Below are 16,050 nucleotides of genomic sequence, written 5' to 3' on the forward strand. Positions count from 1 at the left end.
TTTTTATTATTTTTATTTTATAAAAAAATTTATTGTGTCACTGATTTTAAATTTTAAAACCTCATTTACCTCATCTCTTTCTATATAAGTTAAGAACCTCTCTTATCTGTTTTGATGTAAGATTAATGTCCTACTTTCTCTTATACGTGATATATGCATAAATTTTGTCTTACCTCTTCCGATATAAAACTAATGTCCTACTTTCTGTTAAACGTGATAAATGCATCAAATTAAATCCCTAAATCATAAGATATTACAGTGTGCTCAAACTTACAACAGAGTATTTTTTTAATAGAAAAAACTTGGGAGGTTAAATAATGAACATTTGCACTGCATTTGCAATAAAAGCAGCAGATTTTGAATTCCTTCTCACTAAAATTACACGATTTATTTATCTGCTTGAACTATTTTAACATGAATTACTATATATCTAAATCAGTGGTGAAAAAACATTTCTCATAGAAGAATCGATGAATGGTAAGAAACTATCATAATGATATGTCATGCTTTATAACACGTGTAAAATCCCAAAAGCTTCACCATGAATTCCTTCATGTTTCACATGTAAGCAATTGTTCAATCAAATATTGGGACTTGAACTAAACTGGAACTTTCCAACTCCCAGATGTCCAAAACAAACCGAAATTCAACAGAAGCTGAGAATAATTTTCAGAACCAAGTCAACTGCATGAAATCAGGTAAATGTTTCTCTCTCTCTCAAATATGGTTTTGGAGTTTGAAGGCTCTTTTCGAAATAGTGAAATGTTCTCGGCTAAATTAGTTCTTACATCGAAATTCAGAGTCAAGCTTGGTTCCTGGAATAATCAAGATGATTTGGCTTTTACACCTTCGGCACCGTGTGTGTGCCTAGGGTTGAATAAACCGGCAAATCCCCGTCCTCTGGCTAGTTGTTCCAGCTCTTCAATTTTTTGTTTAAGCAGCTCAACTTCTCGTGCTAGATCTTCATCTTTTTGTTTCATTGCCTAAACAGTAGACAATGGATAAACGATGTATAATAAACCAAGCAATGGTGGCAACAAGATGAATAAAAAAAATTAATCACTTCAAAGTGCATCATCGCAAGATTGAATCTGTCGGTGTTCAGTACTAAAAGCTAATCATCTTGAAAGACAACAAGATTGTGGAGAGATTTACTCAATCAAACAATAAAAAAGATGAGTGAATGAGAGAGACGGATCCATTAGCGTAGTAACATCTATCGAAGATAAATAAATACCTCCAATTCTTGTTTGCGCTGCTCCTCTTTTCTTGCTTCAGATCTGGAGCTTCTTTGTACCTCAAAAATAACAGCAGCTCCTGCAACCTATAGAGAGATAGAGTTTAAGTACGGAAAGTTTTGGTGCAATAAGCTATGTAAGAATTAGAGGTGGGAAAATATGTATCATAAAAGATGCTTCACCCTTACGCAAAGTATGAGAGTAAAATTCATCAACCAAAAACAGTGAAGTGATTCTCCGTGTCCCAGTGTTTCTATTCACCCTAAAAGCTATTAGCATCTTTCCAAGCTGTCTAATGTGAAAGGCAATTTTCTTAGAAGTTTGCTTGTGGTGGGAACTCACTGTTAACAATAAGAGGATTCAATGTGAGAGCATCCTCTCGTTCATATGCCCTTTTTGACTATACTCGATCTTATGGCCATAGTAGGGCTTGTGGATCATTAAGAGTAAAGAGAGCATTGTATCCTACTAGAGCTGGATGATCATAGAACCTAAAAGTCACTGGTATGTGTTTATGTGTTTCTAGGTCAATTTGAAGCAAATAAATGCTTTAGTTTCAACACAACACCATGAAATACTCAGGAATAAATTTCCATCTTCGATCTTCATAAATCCATGGCAAGTAGACTAATGAAGCTGAAAATTCAGATCATTCACCAGTAGGGTTCATGTACCAAACCAACCAGCCTTTCCAATTTGTCCATTCATTTGCTACATCAAAACTTTAGGCAAACAGAACCTAAATCAGTGGAAAAAAAGAACAACAGCCATTTTAAAAAAATAGTAAAGATGCTCTGTTTTTTAGCACTTGCTTTTTCAGTTAAAGAAATGATCCCAAACTATAGATGGGAGGAATTGTAATTACAGACCCTAGTGGTAAGTTTGAACAAGATGCCAGAATAGTAAAATTAAACAGAGAAAGTACCGTGAACACGAAGAGCTCCCCTAGAAGATCAGCAGCAGCCTGGACAGCTTTCTCCTCATCCAATGGGCGTATTGCAACATCAGTTGCACGACCATAAATCCGTCTTTGCATATTGGTTGTGAATCGATGATTTGCCTGATTCAGCATACAAAATAAAACATCCTTAAAATAAGAAAACAAACAACCACACTACAATCTGCACATCTGGGTAATAAAAGAAATTCTCCTGAATTTCATTGGGAGTGAAGGGACAGCATAAAATTGAAAATAACATGGTTAAATCTCATGGTTCAGACTTCAGAACATTTCCATCATTGAATATCACATCTTACTAAAAGCATAAATTATCGAAGATGGAAACATACGGGGTACTTCAACATTAAAAAAGATTGAATGCCTCTCCAGCATGCAAAATATGGTCATTCTCACTCAGGGAAGAAATCCCATAAAAAGCATCTTTGAACTGTAGACAAGAAACTCTACCTATAGAACGCATACCAATATCAACACCAAAGACATACTCTGAACATTAATGGCTAAATTGTACTAATTATAAGCGTGTTAAATAGCAAACATGTCTCACCAGCATTAAAAAAAGACCTTGCTACAAGTTATAATGTGCTCAATTGAAAGTGTCAAAACATATAGAAATCTTTCCAGGGAGTGTAACAGGAATACTAATAACTACAACAGAGAAACTTAAAACACTGTTAATCTCATCAAATTCATAATTGGAGGGTGCAGGGGACGTCAACCAGAGATCAAAAACTAAATACCCAGTAATAAAAACATCCAAAGAGAACAAAAAAAAAACTAGTTCTAAAACAATAATAAAGGAATAAGAACCCAGACATGATAAATTGATAATAATCAAAAAAGGAAAGAGAGATAGAAAAGAGGGGGAACCTGGGCAATATTGATGATGAATTGGCGGAATCTGGGATGTAAACCAGCCTCTTTCTTGAGACGACTAGCAATGGGTTTGCAAGCGGTTTTTAAAGCGAGAGTCCCGAGCTTTACTACAGGTAGTATCATCTCCCGCTCAATCCAAGCTTTGTTTTTTCCTTGCCAATTCTGTTGTTGTTCTTGATTTTTTTTTCTTTTCAGGTTTTGGGGTTTCTGAATTATGGATTTAAGCTTCACGCAGCGAGATCAGACATGAACTGTTCGATGCTTCGATTCAAAGAGGGGAATTGTACATTGGAATGACTTTCCAGAGGAATAAGGATTAAAGGCCGAGAGCGTAGGCGAGAGTCACGGTTGGCTTATGGGCATTTTGTAATCGTGTAAGTGAAACTATTTTATTCAGCTCAAATTTTGGTCTTCGTCCCCTATTGTCCTAACATTTAGTATTTAGTCCTTATACTTTAATTTGACATAATTTCAGACTATTTTTTATAATGTTATTAATTGATTAATATCATTAATTAATTTTATAATTTAATTGATTAATTGATTCAGATTAATCTAGGAAACCCAACTTATTTTGGTGAAGGAAAAGGAACATTGGGATTTATTATTCGGATCTATAATGTAATTGTTAATGCTCAATTGAAATACCTACATCTTTGATTCAGAAAGCTTGGGTCGTGAGACGATTCTCGAATGAAGAGGGTCAGAGAAGGCGTAGGGAGATTCAGTGGGCGGCTCGCCCACTAGTCCAAGCACGCTACTCAGTTACAGAATGAAACAAAACCTTATTTAACTCATCATGCAAACCAATAAAAGCATGTTCCTCGAAGATCCTTGAACGTTAAACATCATGCAAACATACCAAAACCAATAAAACTCAGGCTTGCCACTAAGTATAAGGCATCAATGTCTGTTTTTTTATATATAAAAAATCTAAATAACCCAAAACACTGGAGTGAAATCAAATGAAAACCCTAAAAGGATTGCTGCAAACCAGGATAACAAAACTTTTGCCCTTCTTTGTATCTCATTAAGCTTCATTTTTGGAACGGCAAAAACTGCTGGAACGACAACAACAACAGTCGCTGCCTCTTCGAGAAGCTGCAGACACCGGAAATAAACAAGGAGAAGTAGATAAAGACCAGAGTCTGTATTTGTATAAGAACGAAGAGATCTACAACAAGGGTTTCGAGATATGGACGCAGCAGTATTATTACCAGCAGCAGCAGCCGAACGTGACCAACATCTCTTTTGGAGCGGATCCTAGTCGAGTATGAGCTAGTGGGTTTAACTTGTTCGATGAGACGTCTTCGAGATCAGTAGGGTTTACTGTTATGAAACATGGAGGGATGAATTGCCAAGATTGTGGAAACCAAGCTAAGAAAATTGTTCGCATTTGAGATGTAGGACTTGTTGTAAGAGTAGAGGGTTTCGGTGCCAAATGCACGTTAAGAGCACTTGGGTTCCCGGTGCTAAAAGGTGAGAGGGACAACAGCAACTCGCGGCTTTGCAACAGACGCAGCATCGAGAAAACGAGGAACAAGTCCGAGGGGAGAATCCGAAAAGGGTGAGAGAGAATCATGGTTCTCCCTCTCTTGCTTGCACTCCCCAACTTCATCAGGTAAAGTTAAGTTATAATTTGACAATTTCCCATAATTCCAGCAGTTATAGGTAGCACCCAATAAGATCGTATCATTTGCGTGTGAGCGAGCACCTCAATGTTCACCAAGCTACTTGCTTTCCAATTTTTCCATTAATCCGCCACTGTTTTCTGGGGAAACTGACGAGAAAGTCCCATATTCGGTGTGTGTGTTTTGTTGGGGGGAGAATTCAAAGAAAACCCTATTTTTATTATTTACTTTTCATTTTGTAAGCTTGTTTTTCTTTTAGATCTTGATTTGTTTATTATGTTTTTGGAAATTTGAATTAGGGTTGGAACTGAGTCAATTGCCTCAAGAAGTGAGTTCACCAGCAGTGTTTCGCTGTGTGAAAGTAAGTGCGGTGGACAATGAAGAAGAGGAGTTAGCTTATCAAACGGCGATGAATATCGGGGGGCATGTGTTCAAAGGAATCTTGTACGATCAAGGCCCCGAAACTCATTACACTAGTGGCGGCGAAACCTCTCTCTCTCAACAACTTAATCTCATTACCACCGTGACTACAACTGCAGAAACAGCTGGAACTGTTGCGGAAGACGGCTATCGGATAGAGTAAAATCGCAACTGATAATTTGAGAAAATAAAAATAAAGATAAAAGAGACACAAAATTTACGTGGAAAACCCCTAAAATTTAGGGTAAAAACCACGGGCAACGGTAGAAGAATTTCATTATGAGAAAATAGGAATTACAACTTCTCTCGATCGACCAAGGAGAAAACAATGATAATTCTCTCTTGATAAAAAGGAGAAAACAACTCTCAAGAAACTCTCTAAATTCTCTCTAGTATTGGAAGAAAGCTAGAATGTTTTGGGATGATTTTAAAGCTAAATGAGATAGGGTATTTATAGTTGAAGCTTAAGGACTAATTTGTAAGTACCCTAAATTTCAATGACTAATTGCATAATTTTACCATCCAAAATATTCAACAATTTCAGCTGCCATTTGCACCACTTGCACTGAAAATATTGTTGTCAAAAAACCCACCGAAAATTGCCTACACTTGTTGACTTTTCAGTAATCTCCCACTTGAAGATTTGATTGGAACAATCATATCTTCACACCATTCTTTCTACCTTGTACCTTCATGCTGCTTACGTTTCTGACAGGCCACAGGAAGATCGACACCAGGTAAATTTATCAGCGTTGATCGCCTTCATCATGAAATCTGCTATGTTGTCCTTGGTATGGATCTTCTGCATATCTACCGTCCCTTCTTCCACCTTTTCACGAATGAAATGGTACTGAACTCGTATGTGCTTTGTCCTTGAATGAAATATTGGATTCCTTGCTAGATGCAAGACGCTTTGACTGTCACAAAACAGAGAGACATACTCTTGATTGTGCCCAAGCTCCTCCAATAGCATCTTCAACCAAATTGCTTCTTTACTGGCTTGTGTAGCTGCTACATATTCTGCCTCTGTTGTGGATGTAGCCACAACTGACTGCAATTTTGAAACCCAACGTACAGCTCCACCAACAATTTTGAACACATATCCTGTAGTAGATTTGCTTTTATCCAAATCCCCTGCATAGTCAGAATCTACATAACCATTGATTAGTAAGTTTGATCCTCCGTAACATAATGCAATATTTGAGGTCCCTTTGATGTATCTTAGGATCCTCTTTACAATATTCCAATGCTCTTTGCCTGGATTCGCCATGTACCGACTAACCACTCCCACTGCTTGTGCAATGTCTGATCTTGTGCATATCATAGTGAACATCAAACTTCCCACTGCTGATGCATACGGTACTCGAGACATCTCCATCATCTCTTCTTCACTGCTAGGACTCATACTGGAGGATAATTTGAAGTTAATAGGAAGAGGGGTAGAAATTGGCTTACAATCTTGCATGTTGAATTGTGACAATATCTTATTTAAGTAATTATTTTGTGAAAGCCAAATCTTCATATTACTTCTGTCTCGGTGAATTTGCATCCCTAGAATCTTGTTTGCTGATCCCAAGTCCTTCATTTCAAATTCCCTAGCCAGTAGTGCCTTCAATTCTTCAATATGATCTTTGTTGGGTCCTGCAACCAACATGCCATCCACATACAACAGCAATATAACAAAATCGTTATCACTAGACCTCTTGAAATAAGCACAGGGGTCTACATTAAGTCTGTTATATCCAAGGCACATAATGAAGGAATCAAATCTCTTATACCAACACCTCGGCGCCTGCTTTAGACCGTACAGAGATTTGTTCAACCTGCAAACCAAGTTTTTCTTTTCTTTCTCTTCAAAACCTTCAGGCTGGAGCATGTAAATCTCTTCTTCAAGATTTCCATGAAGAAAAGCAGTTTTAACATCTAGTTGCTCTAGATGTAAGTTCAATGTAGCACACATTGCCAAAACTACTCGAACTGTTGTTAGTCGAACCACAGGAGAAAATATTTCATTGAAATCAATACATTCTTTTTGAGCATATCCTTTGACCACCAGTCTTGCACGATACCTCTCAACTTGATCGTCACCATTTCGCTTGATTTTGAAGACCCATTTGTTACCAATTGGCTTCCTTCCTTGTGGTAGTGGCACAAGGTCCCATGTATTATTTTTATGAAGGGCTTCAATTTCCTCTTGCATCGCCATCATCCATAGTGAAGCATCTGAGCTGTTTATTGCCTCTTGGTATGTTGATGGCTCACCGTCCTCTGTTAAAAGGCAGTATGCAATATTACCTTCTATAACATAATCTGAGTGCCAATTGGGACGTCTTCTCACACGATCTGATTGACGAGTTGTTGGAGCTTCAGAGCTCTCTGGTTCTTGTTCATCATGTGTTGGTTCTACTTCAGAAGAATCTCCTTGTTCAACCTCCTTTTCCACATGTATCTGTGTAGTCTCTGACTTTTCAGCGCTATCATCGTCTTCTTTTCTTTGTAGCTTATCTTCTACAAAGATAACATCCCTGCTAATGATCACTTTGCGGGTAGTGGGATCCCACAAGCGATACCCCCTTACACCATCAGCATACTCCAAGAATTTGCATTTCCTGGATTTTGGATCTAGCTTTGAAATTTCTTGGGGGTTATACATCACGTACACAATACTTCCAAATACATGGAGGTTTGAATAATCAGTTGGTTTACCAGTCCACATCTCCAATGGTGTCTTCAGCTCTATTGCAGTTGATGGAGCTCGATTCACCAAATAACAGGCGGTATTGACTGCTTCTGCCCATAATGATTTTTCTAGGTCTGCATCCCTCAACATTGCTCTTGTTCTTTCTAACAAGGTTCTGTTCATCCGCTCTGCCACTCCATTTTGTTGATGAGTGTTCGCCACTGTGAACAGTCTTTTGATGCCTTCTTTCCTGCAAAAGTCATCAAATTCTTCACTTGTATATTCTCCTCCATTATCTGTTCTGAAACACTTGATCTTATTTCCAGAATCAAGTTCCACCCATGCTTTGAAGTTTTTGAAAGTTGAAAATACATCTGACTTCTTCTTAATAGGGTACACACAACATCTCCTGGAGTAGTCATCAATAAATGAGACAAAATATTTTGCTCCGCCTAGGGATGTAACCGGTGCTTGCCATACATCAGAGTGAACCAATTCTAGAACACTTTTGCCTCTAGAATTTGATGTATTGAATTTCAACCGGTGCTGCTTACTTGTTATGCATTGCTCACACAAAGGAAGTGTTACATTTGTTAAGCCTGGAAGTAGCTTTTGCTCCACAAGAACTTTTATTCCTTGTTCTGACATGTGTCCAAGTTTCTGATGCCATAACATTGCAGAATCTGAACTACATGAGGCAACAGAGGCTTCTGCTTCTAGCAAAGTCTCTCCCTTCAGCATGTACAAGTTTGATGCTATCTTTTCGCCTTTCAGTACCACAAGCGCTCCATGGAACACCTTCATGATTCATTTCCGTGTTTCAGTCTTGCTTGCATTATTATCCAACAATCCGTAGGATAATAAATTTTTCTTCAGGCCTTTCACGTGCCACACATCTCAAACAACTTTAATTGTTCCATCGTACATCTTCAATTTGATGGTTCATACGCCAATGATCTCTAAGGCATGATCATTGTAAATATACACAGATCTCATGAGACAGGTTCATAATGATGGAACCATTCTCTTCTTGAGGTCATGTGATATGTTGCTCCTGAATCAATGAGCCATATATCTGCAAATCTTTTTCAGCCTTCCACGGTGGTTGACGCTTCACAGCATAGAGCATCTTCATCATCTGAAGTGTTTGCGGTATTGCCTTGTGGATTGGAGTTTTTATTTAGACTCCAACAATCCTTCTTCAAGTGACCCTTCTTTCCACAGTTATAACACTTTAAATTCTACTTGCTCCTCGACTTCGATCTACCATGTTTGTGACTGCTGCTTTGGCCACGTTCTGTTGATCTCCCTCTCATCGTTGTCATCGTTTTCAACGCTTCTGCTTGTTGCAGATTTACTTGTTTGTCTTCCTTATTCTTGCGCCGATTTTCTTCTTGTAGAACAGCAGCTGCAACATCATCGAAGACTAAACTGGTGACATTACTGTTTGTCAAGTTGATGATGAGTTGATCGTATGAATCTGGTAGACTTTGAAGTAGAAGTTCAGCACGTTCTTATTCTCCTATTTTACAGCTTAAGGATGTAAGCTGAGAAAAATAAGGTGTTCAGTGTATTTAAGTGCTCCGTCACTGAAGTAGATTCTGGCATACGGAGAGTGTACAATTTCCTCTTAAGGAAAATTTTATTGTGCAGCGATGTAGCCTCGTACAATTTGGTGAGATGATCTCATATCTCCTTAGCTGTCTTCTTCTCCTCGATGCTTGACAATACTTCATCTGCTAATGCTAGATGAAAGTTTGCCATAACATTTCCGTCCATTTCGATCCATTTATTGTCATCTGCAAAATCCATCGGTCTTTCACTGATAGCCGCTAGACACCCGTCTTTCCTTAGGATGGCCTTCATCTTTAATTTCCACAATGAGAAATTTCTCCCATTGAACTTTTCAATATCAAATTTCGTTGCCATAGCTTCTTTTACGGATAGCTCCCACTATTTCACTATCGTGAATAGTTCTCTGGAACCTTCAAAGAATGGGTAATAACTTCTTACTTTCTTATGTTGGTGGATCCACCTTTTGGTGGCAACCACAAAGACAATAAGTAGATATTACACACTCTAATCTAGCTCGGATACCAATTGTTGCGGAAGACGGCTATCGGATAGAGCAAAATCGCAACTGATAATTTGAGAAAATAAAAATGAAGATAAAAGAGACACAAAATTTATGTGGAAACCCCCTAAAATTTAGGGTAAAAACCACGGGCAACGGTAGAAGAATTTCACTATGAGAAAATAGGAATTACAACTTCTCTCGATCGACCAAGGAGAAAACAATGATAATTCTCTCTCTTGATAAAAAGGAGAAAACAACTCTCAAGAAACTCTCTAAATTCTCTTTAGTATTGGAAGAAAGCTAGAATGCTTTGGGATGATTTTGAAGCTAAATGAGCTAGGGTATTTATAGTTGAAGCTTAAGGACTAATTTGTAAGTACCCTAAATTTCAATGACTAATTGCATAGTTTTACCAGCCAAAATATTCAACAAATTCAGCTGCCATTTGCACCACTTGCACCGAAAATATTGTTGTCAAAAAACCCACCGAAAGTTGCCTACACTTGTTGACTTTTCAGCAGGAACGTCAACAATAATAGTCGCCGCCTCTTCGAGTCATACGGGATCAAGTATGCTCGACCCTTCTCTTTTCCCACCACCACTCAACGCTTTTCATTTCTGGAACATTTTGAAGAAGCCTCTGTGATATTTAAAAATTGTGTTTCATTTTGTATTATTAAACTGATAATTTATTATGGGTTAAATAAGATTTTGTTACCCAAAATAACCGAGTAACATGCTTGGCCGGGTGGCAAGGGCCATTCCATTTCACGCCCTTACCCCAGGTTTGATTCTCATTCCCCGCATTTAATAGCATTTTATCACTTCTTGTCAATACGCACCAATACAAGAGTGACAATACTTCATTGTCCTATTGATACACAATTCTAATTTAATTTTAATTTAAAAAAGCTGACGTGTCAATTCTACGTCAGCATATATTAATGATGTGGAAACGCCACGTCATCATCATTGTCCACCTGTGATTGCTTAGTCAGCTTGACCCGTTGACCATCAGTTGACTGACAGTTTCCATCTTAGGAGGGGACTTCTGAATCATAATTAAACGTTGTGGGGTCAAATGTTTTAAAAAAACAATACGAACAAATTCGCATATAATATTAAACGTTAGGGGTATTTGTTTGCATTATGTATTTATTAAAACAATAAACAGTGTACACACTACTGCATTGGCTATAATGTCCGATGAAGGGCTCGCTTATTACTAAATGAGTAGGCATTTCGTTTAGCTGGAATTGGTGTAGGGAGAACACCCTATCAGTGCTGAACTGAAGCCCATGCGTTTGCATCAATCCAGTTGAAAGCTATAGGGCTCAGAAAAGCATCAGGGATTCCAAAGGAACTCACTAAAGCAAGTGCATGTGGTCGAATTTCGCTGCATGTTTTCGTTATTTCTCTCCTCACCAGAGCACCATTGTCCACCGATAGGTACCCATATCGGAGAAATGCTGCATCTTCGAGACATATTAGTCCATACAATGATCTCAACATGCCCAGCACATCCTGCGCAAGAACCAAAATGAAGACTCAGCACCCTGACTAATGGACTTTCATAGTTTAGACTGGGTATCAAGTGGATGCTCATTTTATGTTCACCTTCAATGGACCAGCAGCTAAAGTTGCTTCAGCCTCGGAAAATGTTTGGAATATCGCTCGCTCCGTGAAAGCTCTGCTCAAGTCCTCTGCTAGCTGATAACTCTGTTGTAGATTGTGAGAATTAGACTAAAAGGTGAAGAAAAGACTAGCCCACTTACATAAACATAACTACTTCCTCACCATATTCAAGGCATGCTCTTTACTTAGTCCCTTGGCTTGATAGTCCGAGACCTCGACCGCTAAACGATTCAAAAGATCTCTCTCCCTTATGCACAAGGCATCCATCTGACATATGCCAATGGTCAGAGATACTCACAAATCTTAATATGGAAGAATAAGAATGGAAAACTGGTTATATTACCTGGAATTGACTTGAATGGAGTGTTGTGATAGTAAGCTGTGATGGAATAACAGGGCTGGGCTTATTCATGTGTTCTAAGCCAAGACCCTTGAAAGCCTTCTTTCTCTTCTTAGCTGCCACATATTCAGCAAGCAGAGCCTTGCTGACCTGAGTTAACATGATGCGTATGATCTACGTGAATAGAAATGAAACACAATGGTCATGAAACAAGAAACCCATATTTACCTGCTGCATCAAAATGTTGTTGTCCCCCTCAAAAGTGGCCTGCACGTCATATTCGGCTTTCATTTGACCGACATGATTCTCGGAACTTAATCCTTGTCCTCCACAAGCTTCACGGCATTCCTGAAGCATTCGACAATGAAACCTTGGTAACACACTTACTCTTAATATATATATCCAGCATAAATTCATGGTCATCTTGTTTCTCACCTGAAGTATGTGCAGGTTATTCCAAGTAAAAGTAGCTTTGAACGAACTTGAAAATACATGAATGCTTTTGTATGACCGAGGCGTCCTCTTCACATACAACATTTTCAAGTAATTTGACGCAAAACTCATAGCGTAGCTGCGGCAGAAGTCGGCAATTTATTACGTGACATGATTTGAACAGAAGTGATATATGTGCGGACATAGCAGAACTCATTTGCAACTTATATACTTACGTCTTTGCAAGAAGAGGCAAGAGTCGTCGTTGATGACTAGGGTAATCAAGCAATAAGACCTCAGGTTCATTTGGTTTAAGAGAAAAGGCCCGCCTTGTTAGTGCATACCTAATGGCAATCGTTAAACCGACCTAAAACCGAGAGAAATGATATCAGTTGCCTGCAGTGCTCATCTGCCAATAAAAAGGGATCAAATGTGATGCTTAAAGAGAATACTAAAGATACCTTTGATAGGTAAACGGCACAGGATGCGACACTCACACGACCTATTGTCAGAGGGGCCAGGAATGCAGCAAATCTCTGCATTAAAGCAACAAGCATTTAAGAATCACCAATACATTAGATGCAGATAGCAGTCATCCCTAATAGGAGTACCTGATCAGGGTCTTTAATTGAAGTTAGGTACTTTCCATCAGGTGAAACATCAGCGACTGAATTTAACAAGTTCTCTCTGGGAACTCGAAAATTGTCGAACCTGAAATCAGAGATGTAAACCTCAGGGAAACGAAAATACCACTGAATCTATATCATAGTGAACAAGTGTAGGTTAGAGTTACCAGATTCGACCGTTATCGACACCATTTAAACCAATTTTCCGACCATTGTCAGCAGTCCGAATGTTTGGGCATACCTTACCATTAGCATCCCTGATTTGGGCTATAAATGCATGAACCCCTTGACTGGTTCCGTTGATATTTAGCTGTGAAAACACTATTGCGTGTGTTGCATGCTAAAGAGCAATAGTAGTTATATACTATGTCAGCATACAGGCAAAACTGATTAACAAAATTTCCACATGCAAACAAACGTACATTGGTCGCTCCACCAATCCAAAACTTCTGAGCTGATTCACAAGTGTATTAATGACGAATTCCCCTTTGTTCGAATCGTATGTCGCTACTGTTTCAACGCCGCGAACCTAAAAGCAATAAATATCAGAATCAATCAGGGAAAAAAAGTAAAAAAAAAAAAACTCAATTCTTACATACATTGCTTCCATGCCCCAACTCTGTCATCGCAAAGCAACCCTTGACGACGTTCGTTTCTGTGTCCTTCAACCATTTTTCATGATGATGCTTTGTGCCGAAGACTTGGACGGCACCACCCCTGATAACATTTACGACAACCCGAACTATTGACGGTTTGAAAACTAATATAACAACAGAACAAGCTTTTAAATTACGTACCACAAGAAGAAGTGAACTGCGAGCATAATTCCCAAGGAATGATCGAAGATAGCTAGAGCCTCGAAGGATGCGAACTTTCTCAACTCGACCTCTTCTCCTTCCTCCGTTAACCAACCTTTGAACACCCCTCTCTCGAACAAAAAGTCGATGCGATTCGACGTCATCTCTCTTTGCTGCTCCATGGGCTGGTTATAGTCCGGTGACACGAACACCTTCCCTCCCCTCACTCTCGGGTTGAACAGCTTGTTCCGGCTTATCATCCCGAACAGATGGTCCCTCAACTCCATGTGGTGCCAGTCGATTAGATGCCGCATCTCCTTGACATCGAATGCGCAAATTTCGGAAAGTTCAGGGGGAGAATAATTCAAGCAGGTGTTTGAAGAAAGAGGAGGTGAAGAAGGAGAGGACTGGAGGAGATGATTGTTTAGGATTTTTGTCCTTTGAAATGCTCGATCCATTGAAGAAACAGTGCGTTTCTCTCTGTGTGTGTTGTTGCTTAATATGAAATTCAAGAAGAAGATGATAATGAAAGGAAGGGTAGATCAGATGATCGTTGGAAAGAGGTGGAGCCTTTTTTAAAAGGAAGTTTTGGGTTAACTGTTAATTTACGCGTCAACGCTAAGAGCTAGAAAACAATAAATAAATAAACTACACGTTTAGTATTTAAATTATTATTTTTATTTAATTTTGGTACCTAAACATTATTTTAAAATTATATGTAACGTTTAGTTTAAATTTTATTTTGGTATCTCAATGTTAAAAAATTAACATAACTACTGACCTTTTATTTTTTTAATGATGATGTTGCATTATCTTATAGTAACACGTCAACATCACCGTTAAGCTTTTAAAAACGGGATACTAAAATAAAATCTAAACTAAACCTTAGATATGATTTTGAAATAAAATAAAGTTTAGATATCAAAATGAAATAAAAATAATAGTTTATGTACTAATTGTATAATTTACCCTAATATTAATTATATGCCTAAAAACAAAGGGCATGTTGAAAATATCGAGAGATTTTCGTAAAGTCCAAAATAATATATGTTAAAAAGTATATATTATATCAATATCATCAAATTTTAGTGTGTAAGAAATCATTGGAAACAGTCCCATGCTAATGGTAAGATCCGCTTACTTTGATTAGTACGTAGTGTTTCTTGTAGCTGCCTTTGAAATTTTGTCTTCATAAGGCGTCCATAAGTTTTACGAGAATTGAATTTATTAAGTTATTTAGTGCGTAAAAAAATGTTATTTTTTAAAAAAAATCTTAAATTCAAATAATTATATCTATAAAATATATGAATTATCAATAGCTAAAAATTATAAATTAATATTTCATTATAGTTACCTGAAGTTCAGACTATTTTATTTCATTTTCCCTTTATGGATGTGATATTAATGAGATATGAACACCAACAATTATAGCATTAGTTATTAGTGAGTAATTTGTAGCAATTTACTAGGTTGTTACTATCTGATGCGCGGTTAGTGCATGGATCTCATATATCATTTGTGAATCGGAATGAAAATTATAATCGGTGAGAAAATGATCATTAGTTAACGTTGATGTTTTATATCTTTATGATAAGACAGTAGAAAAATGAACGAAGGTGAGATGGTTCCATATAAGTTGCATCTTTTTCTTATATATTAATTAAGAGGTTTTATAATGACTCTTAGTGTAAATGTCATGTAAGTTAATAAACTATGTAGATACAGTCAAATGGTGGTGAATTTGATTCTGATAGGTTACGTTGGTCTGTCATAGGTCATGTTAATATGTTATGATTTTTCGAGAAAGGTTAGATATTTGAGGTTATTCTTTCAAAGATGTTCTCTTTATATCTTATGGAATTCCTTGAATAACAGAGATTTAAAAATGCTCCTAGATCCTCCAGAGACTATAAAAAATATATAATGTACAGAGGAACTTTTACTGGTATAACAAAAATCTACCATCTTATTAATTATATTTAATTAATATTTCTTTATAATTTTTTAATATTTTTATTTATAAATAAAGTGATAAACCAATGAATAGAGATATAAATCTCATGCTTATGCCTCTTAATGGATGAATATTCTGTAGTTGTTTGGTAATTTAGCTTGTATGATACCTTATAATGTTTGCATATATGAATCGGTTGTCCAACAATTATAAATAATTAAATATGAGTGATTATTGAAATTACATAATCTCATAATGTAATTCGGAGACCGATCTTCAGAAAAAAGGTGTCTTTTGATGACCTGAAAGTTAAGATTTTTCCAACAATTATCATAAGCCAGATTTCAGACCATCATGAGATTGTTTTATCATTTAATAAAGTC

The 16,050-nt window shown here is 37.4% G+C and overlaps 1 protein-coding gene and 2 pseudogenes across 2 annotated transcripts; 1 reads left to right on the plus strand and 2 right to left on the minus strand.

Annotated features, from left to right (window-relative positions):
- Positions 1-791: 791 nt before the first annotated feature.
- Positions 792-3,429, minus strand: LOC120215201 (OPA3-like protein). Of its 2 annotated transcripts, none has more exons than XM_039212937.1 (4): positions 3,070-3,429; positions 2,164-2,298; positions 1,238-1,324; positions 792-983 (listed from the first exon to the last, which is right to left on the minus strand). In XM_039212937.1, the coding sequence occupies exons 1-4, from the start codon at positions 3,196-3,198 to the stop codon at positions 825-827; spliced, it is 510 nt and encodes a 169-aa protein (XP_039068868.1). In that variant the 5' UTR covers positions 3,199-3,429; the 3' UTR covers positions 792-824. The 2 variants fall into 2 exon arrangements, with proteins under 2 accessions (XP_039068868.1, XP_039068869.1); XM_039212938.1 differs by having other exon boundaries at positions 841-983; positions 1,238-1,317.
- Positions 3,322-10,529, plus strand: LOC120215097 (annotated as a pseudogene).
- A 508-nt stretch (positions 10,530-11,037) lies between these two features.
- On the minus strand, positions 11,038-14,243 carry LOC120215202 (annotated as a pseudogene).
- Between the last annotated feature and the right edge of the window lie 1,807 nt (positions 14,244-16,050).

Source organism: Hibiscus syriacus, unplaced genomic scaffold (assembly GCF_006381635.1).
Source record: "Hibiscus syriacus cultivar Baekdansim isolate YM2019G1 unplaced genomic scaffold, ASM638163v2 tig00110114_pilon, whole genome shotgun sequence".
NCBI classification, from domain to species: Eukaryota; Viridiplantae; Streptophyta; class Magnoliopsida; order Malvales; family Malvaceae; genus Hibiscus; species Hibiscus syriacus.

What these genes read in the sequence shown, in the direction of transcription:
- LOC120215201 (XM_039212937.1), bottom strand. Translation starts at nt 3,198, where the DNA reads ATGATACTACCTGTAGTAAAGCTCGGGACTCTCGCTTTAAAAACCGCT. An exon ending in GGGAGCTCTTCGTGTTCACG is followed by an intron (nt 1,325 to 2,163) that starts GTACTTTCTCTG and finishes ATCTCTCTATAG; the next exon opens with GTTGCAGGAGCTGCTGTTAT. An exon ending in AGCGCAAACAAGAATTGGAG is followed by an intron (nt 984 to 1,237) that starts GTATTTATTTAT and finishes TCTACTGTTTAG; the next exon opens with GCAATGAAACAAAAAGATGA.